This window comes from Engystomops pustulosus, chromosome 7, assembly GCF_040894005.1.
Source record: "Engystomops pustulosus chromosome 7, aEngPut4.maternal, whole genome shotgun sequence".
Classification (NCBI taxonomy): domain Eukaryota; kingdom Metazoa; phylum Chordata; class Amphibia; order Anura; family Leptodactylidae; genus Engystomops; species Engystomops pustulosus.
In genome coordinates this window covers 125,290,549-125,304,586 of record NC_092417.1, presented here as the reverse complement: position 1 = coordinate 125,304,586, position 14,038 = coordinate 125,290,549, and the positions used below count along the sequence as shown (strand labels likewise).

Genomic DNA, 14,038 nt, shown 5'->3' with positions numbered 1-14,038 from the left:
ACACCCCACGCGTATCGCCGCAGATTGCGGCTTCCTCAGGGGTGCCTGACAAGTGTGGTGTATGCCTATAAATACCTCAGTAAACGAGTGTACGCTGGCCTGCAGCTGTGTGATGCTGGGAATCCAATATGGCGGCACCCATGCATGTGACTGGAAGTGGTGTGACATCACTTCCGGAATGGCCGTGAGGAGGGAAAGCCAGGTGAGCGCATGCGTGCTATTGGCTGGTATCTGTGGAACCACCAATAACTGCTGTCAAACATGTTTAAGCAACCATGGAAATCAGATTTATCCTGTGAACTTTCCTTAGTGGGAAGGGGGCATTGTTACTCCCCTCTGTTGAATGGTAGCCAGCAGGTGTCATTGACTGAGACCTCCATTAGGTTATTACACAGAGTTTATTAGTTTCCCCACCCTTCTGGCTAATATATTCCGCCACCTATCCAAAAGCTGTATCAAAGGAAGGAATGCTCTGGGCGATATGGCCCACATGTGGTGGTCGCATCTCTCTTGGGAACAACGTTAATACCCGTATCTGCTCTGTATTAGGCAATGCGACCCTGGTAACACCAGCTGTCCTAGTAAGGGATAAAATTTTCTTGAAACTAAAACCTATATATTTCTTTAAAGCAACTTTAGGATTACATTTGTCTTAACAGCTGAATGAAATTGCATGCAGGCACATACCCCCTTCAAGCAACTTTGTGACCAAGACAAATTATACTTTTTTAAAAATGCACTGAAAACATTTTTTTTAACATGAAACTTTGACAAATTGGGATGTAAAAATAATTACACATTCAGCAGATTTATATATACCACAATACACATCATCAGGATGAATTTACACTCCCAAGAATGCTAAGACACAAACCGGTTGCACACAAATATATTTAAAAATATATAAGCAAAAAGCTCCTATTTTGTCAAAATCATATTTTTTTTTCCTGAAATCCCCGACTACCATGTATCCAAAAATAACTTAATTCATCAACACTACCAACTTCATGTAACAATGCAGCAAACAGTGAAAAAATACAAAAATTACATACAAATTCTAAATTTCCACCAAAATATGTAAAAACAAACAAACAAACAAAAAAAACTAGCTATATAAAAAAAATGTACTTTCCTAAATACAGTAAGTAGTGAGGAATTTAAACATACCCCTGATGTGTATATTTACCAAAATATGCAGCAAAGAGATTGTCGCCTTGTGGATTTAACAAACAATTTTTGCAGAGAATTGCACTGAGCTTCACACAGATACATTATTGTATGCTCCCTTATACAACTGTAACCGAAATAAAAAAATATATATTATCCATAAACCAAACAGATGAGATCTACGCCATTGTATTAGCTGTGCAATAAAGGAAACTTCCGCGGTTCATAAGCTATTATGTAGAAGTAAATAATGAAGGATGGTGTGAAATAAATTTGGAATTTTGGAATTTGTTTTTCAGGTTACACAAGTTTTTGTAAGTTTCATGTTTTGGGTAATGTGTAGCCACATTAGGTGACAAATTCATGTAAAATGTATGTAAAAAAGCTACATGAATATATGAGAATCAGGGAGCAAGGGTGTTCTCAGATTGTTCTCGTAGGAAAGGGTTAATAACATGAAAATTATTTAATATTACCCTTTATCAAATTATAAAGTAAAAATTTACTGTATCTGAGATGTGTGAGCAGCTCCTGTGTGCACCCTAGAATCGCATTACTTTCATATGAATCTCACTTTTTGTAGTAAGTGCCAGGGAAATAGAGATATTAACTGTTAAAGTAGCATCGTAAGTGATTTTTTAATATATATATATATATATGAGAAGAAACAAATAAAAAAATGTAAAAAATGCTCCCGAAATTCTCACTTTAAATGTAAATATCTTCGGTTCCTTGGCACCTAGATACACAAGATTCTAGGTGCCACGTATCCAGAGTTATAGCCCTCTGAAGAAGAGACATATCACATCTTGGCCGTACAGATGCCAGCCTATGAGCACGTATTTGATACATCCTGAGCAGGGAAAGGGTTAATACAGGAAGAATTATATACACTTAAACCATTCTTTACCGGCACAGGATGAAGAGGAGGATATAACCATGCTGGTTTCATGCTGCAGTTGATTGTTGCCTCGGGGTCCATGTCAATGTCCCACCAAGATAATATTACCTGGGCTGTTCCATTTGCCAGGGATCTGAAGCTAACAATGTGAGAGACTGGAGTACTGCTGACTTGCTTGCTGAAATCCACTCTGCAAAGAACAAAATACATTTTAACCCCTTAAGGACGCAGACATTTTTTAGCTTAAGGCTCAGCCCCATTTTTTGGATTCTGACATGTGTAGCTTTATATGGTTATAACTTTTGAACACTGTTACTTATTAAAACAATTCTGAGATTGTTTTCTCCTCACATGTTGTACTTAATTTTAATGGTAAATTGTGGCTTATAAGTTTTGCGTTTATTTACAAAAAAAGAGAAAAATTATGAATTTTTTTTTTTTTTTAAACTGTATTTTTATTTTAAACATATTAAAGATACAAACATTTACAGGTTATGTAACACTCCTAATCTATAACATTCGAATACAATAATGAGTGCAATACAGACATTTGAGCAATGAAAGGATTGAACTAGTCCCTTATTTTTTTTAAACATTGAAAAGTTTACAAGCAACTGCTTTGGGGCTTACTGCCCAAAATAAGACATAAAACATAACAAGCACAAGACAGACACATCCGGGGATGAATATGGGGTGGGAGGGGTAGTGGTCTCAGATAGTAGAAGTCTATCAAAACTTCCATGTCCGGGGACACAGGTATTGTTCCTATATGTTCATTGCCCAATACAAGTCCCAGGGACTCCACACTTTAGCAAAGAGATCCGCTTGCCAGATTCTTCGCCAAGTCCCCGCTGAAATTGGGCTTCCCACTATCAATTCCCATTTTTTCATATATGAGTGAGAAGGAGGAACTGCCGGGTCAGGATGCAGTAACAGCAAGTATATTGCAGATATTAATCCTGCCGTATGGGTTGATGTTTTGCATATATACTCAAATTCTGTGGGTTTGGAGACCCTATCTGACTTACTCACTATTTGTAAGTAGTGGCGTATTTGTAGATAATGATAGTGGGAGGATTGTGGGATATTATACTTTTCCCGGAGTGTTTCAAAGGGTAGAATTTTTAGGGTCATGTGGTCCACTATATCTGCAAAGCAGAACAGGCCTTTTTCATGCCACGGTTTCACTGCTGCCCCTGTCATAAACTCTTCGGTTGCTGGGGTGTGGAAGAAGGATTGCAATGCAGAGGCCTGTGATACAAGCGGAAATTTGGCTTTGCAGATATTCCATATGCTGAACGTGAATGCTATAGGGCCCAACGTTGGTGTGGAGGGTGGCGAGAGCTTCTGGGACCACAGGAATGAGTTAGGGTGGTGAGGGGCTAACCATAATTTTTCAATCTCCATCCACTTTGAGTAGGCCCAGAGCTGTGACTATGCTGGGATACGCCTCAGATGAGCCGCCCAATAATATTTGATCAAGTCAGGCATGGACAATCCTCCCTTAGATTTATGAGAAAGCAGGATAGATTTAGCCACGCGATGTCGCTTCTGTGCCCACACAAAGCGGATGAGAGAGGCTTGTAGCGATTTGAGAACACTCATGGGTACTGGGATTGGGAGAACTTCAAAGAGGTACATTAGTTTGGGTAGTATTGTCATTTTGACAGAAGCTATTCTGCCAAAAAGAGATAGAGGTAAATTATTCCACCTGTTTAGCAACTCTCGGATCTCCCGAATCAGCTACGGGAAATTTTGTTCATACAGTGTTTTATAGGATGGAGTGAGATTTATTCCCAGGTATTTTAACGTGGCTGTTTTCCACGAGTATTTGTAGTTAGATTTCAGCAACTTTACTGTGTCCTCGGGTATGTTGATGGGCAGAGCTTCCGTTTTGGACTGATTTACCTTGTATCCTGAAAGAATACCGAAGTGCCGCAGTCTGGCTGATAGGTTAGGTAGGGATATCAATGGTCTTGTCAGAGTTAGGAGAATATCGTCCGCAAACAGTGACAATTTGAATTCTTTGTTTTTAATGTGAATGCCCTGTATGTCTGGATCTTGACGAATTATAGCAGCTAACGGCTCTATACATAAGACAAAAAGGAGGGGGGATAGGGGGCAACCCTGTCGCGTCCCATTCCTAATTTGCATGGGTAAGGACGAGGCGTGTGGCAGTTTTATGGATGCCGATGGGTTCGTGTATAGCCCTTGTATAGCCTGCAGAAAGGACCCTCGCATTCCCACATGTTTTAAGACCTGTGACATAAAGGACCAATTAAGCCTGTCAAAGGCCTTTTCTGCATCTAAGCTCAGTAGTAAGGCCTGCTGATCCATCCTATTCACCGCGTCTATAAGGTCAATTGCTCTCCTTGTGTTGTCCCCCCCTTGACGGCCCGGTATGAACCCCACTTGATCCTTATGGATCAGTTGTGGGAGCCACTGAATCAGTCTGTTGGCTAAAATTTTCGTATAAATCTTAAGGTCAGCATTAAGGAGAGCAATAGGCCTATAACTCGCACAGTCCATCGGATCTTTACCCGGTTTGGGGATTAAGGTGATAAATGAGTGGGTCGCGGATTGTGGAGGGGTCTCATCTGTCATATAGGCGTTGAATACATGAATTTTTTTTTAAAATTTGCCATTTGTGAAATTCGAAAGCATGGCGTTTTCAGGCCCATAGATGTACCACCTAAATAAGTTACTGAATAATATTTCCCATATGTCTACTTTACATTTTCATAATTTTTGAAATGTCTGGATAATTTATTTTGAGGTCACGCGGCTTACTAATCAAACATAATCAATTCTGAAAATACGGAAAACCTATTTTGGGGATAAATAATGTTTTGAATGAAATTTTACATATTCATCATCAAAAACCTCCTATATAATCAACCCATTTTCAAACCTGCACTCCTCAAACTATCAGAAACAACTTTTAGGAAGATTGTTAACCCCTTGAGATCTTCTTAGTAATTACATCAAAATGGAGGTGAAATTTAGAATGGTCAAATTTTGTCGGTTATAAGTTAATTTAGCCCTAAAATGTACACATTTCCAAAAGATAAAAAGAGAAAACCCACCATACAATTTGTTCTGCAATTTCTCCCGAGTACAGAGACCCCACACATGTGGCCGTTACTTGTTGTAGGGGAGCACAACGAGGCGCAGAAGGGAAGGAGCGCCCTGCAGCTGCCAGGATTTTATTTTTGAAGGCCGTTTTTTGTTTTGGGGGCATTTTTTTTGCGGGATGAGATGCTTTTTCCAATGTTACCATTTTGGGGTTGGTATGTCCTATTGTTGAAAATGTAGGAACTTTTTGTTTAAGGGCAGGAGTAGAAAAGCATCAATTCTGTACTGGATTTTTACTTTTTTTTTCTGTGTTCACCGTATAGACTTATAATCATGTTATCTTTATTCTATGGGTCAATACGATCACGGCGATACCAAACCTGAATATTTTTTCTTTTGTTTTACTAAATTTGCCAAATAAAACCCTAATGTGGGGAAAAATCTATCATTTTTGCATTGCCGTCTTTCAAGTGGCATAACATTTTAAATTTTTTGGCTACAGAGCTGGTTGATGGCTTGTTTTTTGTGGATCACTTTTGCAAGTCAGAGAAATCCACCGTAGTATCGCATCTCCGTTAAAATCATATCCTTTTTATTATTGTATAGAGAACCTCTATACAATAATAAAAAGGATATGATTTTAAAGGAGATGCGCTACTACTGTGGATTTCTCTGACTTGCAAAAGTGATCTACCTCCTGCCGCGGGATAAACCCTTGGACGCTTATTCCTCGTGGCTGCCTTCCTCCACAAGCTGCGCTCCACTGATGCCATACTACTCGCCTGATCACCAGATAGTCTGCTCACCTTTAGGCTATCTCTACCTGCTACCAAACGATTTGTAAATACTACACTTGAGCCGTGGCGCCCTGTGTCTACCTATTCTTATAGTGTGAACAAACATTGTCCACACTAGATCTTGTTTTTTGTGGGACATGTTGTACTTTGCAACAGTATCATTCTGGAGTAAATGTTTTTTTAATCACTTTTTATTGCATTTTTGTGGGATTCAATAGGTAAAAATTCTAATTTTTGGCAGTTTTTTTCAGGTTTTTTTTTTTTTATAGCGTTTATTGTGGGGTTTGTGTTATGATTTATACTTTTTTAGTGTTATAAGTTTCTTGATACGTTATGGGGTTACTGGCATTATTTTTATTTAGTGCTTTATTTATTATAGAATAAGATTTTTTTTCCCACTTTTTTACGGTTTCCACTATGGGACATAAACAAGCAATGTACTGCAGGGTATTAGCAGTGTCAGCCAATGCACATGCTTAGGCTGACACACTGCCTCTAAGATGACATCATGGACGCCATCTTTCAGGCAGTGCCTACCGGCACCTCTGCGGTCCAAATCGGACCCCAAGGTTGCCAAAGAAACGTTCGAGGGGCCGATCGTGGGGGAAAGAGCCCCCAAAGGCAAGTTAAATGCCATAGTCGCGCTGACCGCGGCATTTAACTGGTTAAGCACCCGCTACCGGAGCCCACTCCGACTGTGGGTGTTACACTGAGGTGTCGGCTATTAGTTATAGTCGGTACGACTCACATCTTGAGCTGAACCAGCATCAGCTCTGCGTCTGATATATCCGACGCTGAGCGCCAACTCCCTGCGCTCAGCATCTGATATTTCGGATGCAGAGCGGCAAGGGGTTAAAGAAGCAACAATTTTTTTTATGTTTATTCAATCTGTGAAGTCTGCAAAGATTATCTTTAGCCCCTATGGGACTTAGCCTCTTTGCCAAAAACTAAATTTGGCAAACATTTGGAAAAATTCATTTTCAAAGTTCTAAATTCTCTACTTTTGATGCAGATAGTCATTGCACCCAAATAAATTCATAATGTCATTTCCCAAATGTCTGCTTTATGTTGGCATGGTTTTTTAAGATTCCACATATTTTACTAGAATGTTATGAGGCTCAGAATTTGGGAGCCATTTTTCAAATTTGGGGGAAAAATCACCAAAACTAATATTTAGATGGACCTGCTCAACTTTTAATTGACTGTGAGAGGCCTAAATAATAGCTAGAATTGTGAAAGACCCCATTATGGAAACTACACACCTCAACATATGAAAAACCACTTTTAAGAAGTCTGTTAACCCTTTAGGTGTTTTATAGGGGTTAAAACAAAATGGAGGTGTGGTCTACAAATTGTAATATTTTTTGACAATGCATTCATTTTGGGATGAAAATTAAACATTTGCAATGGATTAAATGAAAAAAGGCTCCACAAAGTTTGATACCCAATCACTCCCGAGTGCCCTGATACCCTATATGTGGTGGTAACCTGCAGTATGGGCGCACGGCCGGGCATAGAAGGGAAGGAGGTGCCATCCAGATCAGATTTGCTGTCACATTGTACAGACTAAATTTTTTTTTCTTTTTTATTGTGGACCTGTAGGGGCTTAATTTTTTGCCACATGAGATACACTTCTCTGGTACATAATTTTGAGGCATCTATAGCCAATTGCTGAGATTTTATTAACTCTTTGTTGGTGGAGGAAATGAAAATCATTATTTTTTAGGAACTTTTTTTGTGTTTTTTTTTGGCCGTTTATTATACCGTAAAAATAGTACAGGCGGTCCCCTACTTAAGAACACTCAACTTACATACGACCCCTAGTTACAAACGGACCACTGGATATTAGTAATATATTGTACTTTAGTACTAGGCTACAATAAACACCTGTAACAGTTATCAAAGGTGTCTGTAATGAAGATTTATTGTTAATCCTGGTTCTTATGACAACCCAACATTTTTTAAATCCAATTGTCACAGAGACCAAAAAAGTTCTGGCTGGGATTACAATGATAAAATATACAGTTCCGACTTACATACAAACTCAACTTAAGAACAAACCTACAGACCCTATCTTGCATGTAACCTGGGGACTGCCTGTATATTATTTTTATTCTATGGGTCTCCACAATTATGAAAATACCTCATTTATATAGTTTTTTTTTTTTAAAAAACTGAATAAAAAGTAATAAGGCAAAAATGTAAATTTTATCATGCATAACTTTTTTATTTTTCGGCTTACAAATCTGGTTAGGGGCTTATTTTTTGCGAGAAGGATTGTTCTTTTTAGTGGCCTTATTTTAGAGTTCGTAACTTTTTTAATCACTTTTTACAGCATTTTTTAAAGGGTATTAATTGAATATTATATTTTTTTGCAACGTTTTAGGGGTTCTTTTTTTACGGGGTTCATCTTTTACAGGGTGGATCTGGGGGACGCTGTGGATGTTGTATATCTGGACTTTTCAAAGGCATTTGACACCGTGCCACATAAAAGGTTGGTATATAAAATGAGACTGCTGGGAATAGGAGAAAATCTGTGTATCTGGGTAAGTAATTGGCTTAGTGATAGAAAACAGAGGGTCGTCATTAATGGCACATTCTCAGATTGGGTTGAGGTTACTAGTGGAGTGCCACAGGGGTCAGTATTGGGGCCACTTCTTTTTAATATTTTTATTAATGACCTTGTAGTGGGTTTACACAGTCAAGTTTCAATATTTGCAGATGATACTAAGCTGTGTAAAGTAATAAATACTGAGGTCGATAGTTTAGCATTACAGAGGGATTTGTGGAAGCTTGAGGAGTGGGCAGAGAAATGGTTGATGAGATTTAATGTAGATAAATGTAAATTTATGCACTTGGGCCATGGAAACAAAAAGTATAATTATGTTCTAAACGGTCAATTACTTGGTAAAACTGGAGCTGAAAAGGACTTGGGGGTATTGGTGGATGGTAAACTTAATTTTAGTGACCAGAGCCAGGCAGCTGCTGCCAAAGCAAATAAAATTATGGGATGTATCAAGAGAGGAATAGATTCTCATGATAAAGACATAGTTTTGCCCTTATACAAATCCCTGGTCAGACCACACATGGAATATTGTGTACAGTTTTGGGCACCAGTGTATAAAAAGGATATAGTAGAGCTGGAACGGGTGCAGAGGAGAGCAACCAGGATTATTAGGGGAATGGGGGGATTAGAATACAATGACAGATTACCAAATTTGGGATTATTCAGTTTAGAAAAAAGACGACTGAGGGGAGACCTCATTACAATGTACAAATACCTGAACGGACAGTACAAGGATCTCTCCAAAGATCTTTTTATACCTAGGCCTGTGACCAGGACAAGGGGGCATCCTCTACGCCTAGAGGAGAGGCGATTTTACCATCAACATAGACAAAGGTTCTTTACTGTAAGAGCAGTGAGACTATGGAACTCTCTGCCGCAGGAGGTTGTTATAGCGGACTCTATGTACATGTTCAAGAGAGGCCTGGATGCCTTTCTGGAGAGCAAAAATATCACGGGTTATGGGGATAAAACATTTATTTAATTCTTAAAGGTTGGACTTGATGGATTTGCATCTTTTTCCAGCCTTATATACTATGATACTATGATTTTACACATCCAATAACGATTCTGTTTTATTATGCAGATTGTCACGGACGTAGCAATACCAAATATGTGGGGGTTTTGTGTATTTTATTAAATTTAACTGAATAAAACTTTTCATATGCATAACTTTTATTTTTTGGCTGACAAATCTGGTTAGGGGCTTATTTTTTGCTAGAAGAGTTGTTCTTTTTAGTGGTCTTATTTTAGAGTGCATAACATTTTTGAAATCACTTTTTAGATCTTTTTTTTTAAAAAAGGTATTAATTAAAAATTCTTTTTTCTGAACGGTTTTTGCGGTTTTTCACCCCGCGTTTACTGTGCAGGTCCAGTAATGATTCTGTTTTATTATACAAATTGTTACAGGTTTTTTTTTTTGTGTGTTTGTGTTTTTAATGCTTTATTAAGTGTTTTTATGGGAAAGTGTCATTTTAGGGGCTTATATTTTTATGTATTTATTTTTTATTTATTCTAATGTGTTAACTTCAGTGTTTTTACATGTTTTTACTTATACTTACTTGAACTTGAACCAGCGATGCTCTGATCGCTGATTCAAGTTCAACACACTGCTCTACAATACTTTTTCATGCAGAGCATGCGCAGACAGTTTACAGTCAGACCCGGAAGGGATCTGACTGGCAGGGACATCGGGCAGCCCCGGAGCACTAGGCAGACTTCGGGGCTGCCCAGAAGTGGATCGGATCCCCCAGTAAGTGGTACGGAGGATCTGATCCACAGCAGGAAGACCCTTCCACGCCGCGGTCATGCTTGACCGCGGCGTGTAAGGGGTTAACACCCGCAATCGGAGTCGGTTCCGATCACGGTGTTACAGTGTGGTATCAGCTCTACTAGACAGCTGACAGCCGCTGCTTCTAGTGTTGGCGCCGTTCTAGAGCCAGTCCCAGAAACAGGACGTTATACTGCGTCCCGGTGCGCTTAACATCTAGCTGCGGGGACATAGTATAACATTGTGGTGCAACTAGGGGTTAAACCAACTTAAAAGGAACCTAGCAGCAGAAATTTTTCATAAACCTCTAAGTTGTCAGGCCTCATGCACACACCGAATGGGGTCAGCTGTCAGCTAGCTCATGGCTGCCATAGATATGCATTGCATTCCGGCACTGTGCAGTGCCATGTTGGAGTCAGGCAGGTCCTGTTCCTGCCCGGGTTACAACGCAGCCGCTCGGCTTCCCTATGGAGAGGGGATGGGTAAGCTGCGCTCACCCCTTCCTTCTCCAGCCAGCTTTCGGCTCATGTCACTCTCCGCTGCTGCATGGGGCCTTTTACATATTAAAAATGTTTTTTGATGATACCATGTGGAGGCATCCAGTATAGTTGTGGAGATGAAGAGCTCAGCAATATGCTCCCTTCTTTGTAGTTGATGTCTCAGTATTCATGGACATCAATATAAAAGCTCTCCTGAAGTCTGATGTATGGTTTCAATCACAGGGAATTGGGTCTTCTGAGGCAGGGAGAGCTTGACTTCAGAATTGAATTCTCTACCTCCAAGACTCATTGCTTACAATCAACATCACTTCAAGTTTGATTTTCTGGATGAGATCACCATGCTAGCCCTTGAAAGAAACAGATTACCTTTAAATAAACAAGTCAGAAATGGGACTATTTTGGCTAGAAAATATAGCTGCTTCAAAACAGCCAATACCCATTACTTTGTATTACCAATATTTCAAGCTTGTTTTGTGTAATATTATTTTTTAAATAGGCTGCAGATTCCATACTTTCAGGATGCCCAGCTGCTGAGAATAAAACTAAAACACCAAATGTTGACATGAAATAACGATAGCAATTATTTCCACTACCTGAAGACGACATGGATGCCACTGAGTGGTGTAAAGTCACCAGGGCTTAGCTGGCTCAGCTGGACATCACATACGGATGGAGCCCCTGGGCAACTCTGCATTTCTGGTGGTGGTTTAATGGTTCCACAGTCCAAATGCATAGAAAAGAGCTTATTCCAACTCCAGAGCCTATGTGATTCTACCACTTGAGCATAAACTGTGGCTCTGTGAGGGACTGCTTCCCAATGCTCCTGATAAAAAAAAGATACAGATTTTGTTAACTGCAAAATTGTAAATAATCATTCAAATAAAAGAAAGACATTTAAAAACAAGATACATTAATGTGTCTTATGCTGCTTACAATTTACTGAAAAAAACAACATTTAATACAAAGCAATAACACCAACATCATAACTCAACCGCCCAAAGTCTTTAGATGGCCGATTGTACGTGTCCCGAGTCTGACAGAATGAAACGGAGACCTTGAGAAGATGATGCAAGACTCCCAGTATTTTATCCCACAGGCTAAAATCTGAGCCAGTACAATTCTACATACAACATCTGCCTCCACAGAGGGTTACCTCCCCCTGTAACAGTGGAACTTATAATGGAAAAAAAAACCTTCTTGTAGAAAACCTGGGAGACATGGAATGCAGAAAACCCACACAAACATTCACATTACAGTATATACTTGAGTATAAGGCAAGTATTTCAGCAATGCCGGGACCTACACATGCGGCTGAATCAGCACCAGCAGCGCATTAACAGTGACGTCAGCAAGCACCTGTGTCGGCCGCGCGGGGGGCGGAGATAGGCTTGGCATATACTGGAGGCGGGTGGGGGGATGGCAAGGGCTTGCAATATACTGTGGGGGGCAGGGGCTTGCTATTTGTTATAAAAAAAAACCCAAACACCTACACAGTGTAAAACATCACCGTATTTACATTATACTATACATTTTTAGGGACATGAGCAGTGGCTGAGCAGAATTGTTCTAGCTGTCCATGGCAACCAGAGCTCAACTTTCATTTTCCCACAGCTGTTTATAAAAAGACACTTCTGATAAATCTCTCCCATTGTGTATAAAAATGTAAGTGAAATTCTTTTACATTGTCAGTTTCAACTTACCGTAAATTAAAAATTTAACCCCTTCGTGTCTATGCCATTTTAGACCTTTAGGACCAGGCCTGATTTTTTAAATTTGCCCTGTGTCATTATAGGAGGTTATAACTTTGCGACGCTTTAACATATCCAGGGGATTTTGAGACTGTTTTACCGTCACACATTGTACTTCAAAGTAATAGAACAATTTTGATTATATCTTTTGTGTTTAGTTATGAAAAAAATTGAAATTTGGCAAAAATTTCAGAAAATTTTTCATTTTCAAAGTTCAAAATTTTCTGCTTTTCAGGCAGATAGTCACAGCACCCAAGTAACTTTATAACTAACATTTCCCGAATGTATGCTTTATATCGGCATAGGGTTTTAAACCTCCTCTCTCTTTTCTAGGTTGTTAGGAGGTTCAGAATTTTGGGTGCAATTTTTCTCATTTTTATGAAAATCGCCAAAACCCTTATTTAGAGGCTCCTTCTCAGCTTTAACTGACTCTGAGAGGCCTAAACAGCAGTAAAAACCCCATAAATCTCGCCATTTTAGAAACTACACCCCTCAAAGTGTAAAAAATCAACTTTAAGAAGTGTGTTAACCCTTTAGATGCTTCACATGGGTTAAAACAATATGAAGGTGTAATTTACAAGCTGTAATTTTTTTAGACAATGTATTAATTTTGGCCAAAAATTAAACCGTTACAGAGTATTAAATGACAAAAAACTCCACAAAGTTTGATACCCAATTTCTCCCGAGTATAAAGATGCCCCATATGTGGTGGTGACTGCTGTATGGGCGCACGGCCGGGCATAGAATGGAAGCTGCGCCATTCAGAGCAGATCTGCACTGTCACATTTTACAGGCTATAAAATGTTTATTTTTTTGTAATTTGGACATATGGGAGATTATTTTTTTGTTGTGGATGAAATCCCCTTTTCAGGTACATCATTTACGGGGGGCTCAATAGTCAATAATCAGATTTTATTAACTCTTTCTTGGTGGTGGTTACAAAAATCATTAATTCTTGTTTATGGTTTTTAGCATTTTTTTCGCCGGACGTTCACCATACCATAAAAATAATGTGTTATCTTTATTCTACGGGTCATCACGATTACGGCGATACCCCATTTATATGGCTTTTTTATGGTTAACTTGTTTTGCAGAATATAGAACTAATTTTGTGAGAAATTTGCTTGTTTTTGTATCGCCATGTAACAATGGCCAGAACATTTATATTTTTTTGTTTACAGTGCTGGTTTATAGCTTATATTTTACGGGACAAGCTGTACTTATTCTTGGTATCATGTCGGGGTAAGTTTTACTTTTTGATTACTTTTTTTGTGTATTTTTTTTTTTACACCGTTCACCATACGGGTTCAGTGACGATTTTATTTTATTGTACAGGTTGTATCGGATGTTGTGTTTTTTTTTGGTGATTTTCACCTTTTTATGTTTTATTGCATGGGATGGGACTTCAAGGGACTTTTATTCTTTTTTAATAATTTTTTTTAATTGCGCTTTGTTTTTTTTTTACTTTTTTTTACTGTTTTATTTTGTCCCAGGGTGGGACATGAACAAGTGAACA

General features: G+C 38.9%; 1 protein-coding gene across 10 annotated transcripts in view; it reads right to left on the bottom strand.

The window, feature by feature from the left end:
* The window catches only part of PRMT7 (protein arginine methyltransferase 7), a 530,266-nt gene that overhangs the window by 315,723 nt on the left and 200,505 nt on the right, over window positions 1–14,038 (bottom strand). For 9 of the 10 annotated variants that reach the window (XM_072117757.1, XM_072117754.1, XM_072117761.1 and 6 more), the window contains 2 exons: window positions 11,368–11,597; window positions 2,078–2,258 (listed from right to left, as the gene is read on the bottom strand). In XM_072117757.1, coding sequence (XP_071973858.1) covers window positions 2,078–2,258; window positions 11,368–11,597 — 411 coding nt within the window. The remainder of the gene's footprint in view (window positions 1–2,077; window positions 2,259–11,367; window positions 11,598–14,038) is intronic. The other variant, XM_072117758.1, reaches the window with a different exon arrangement.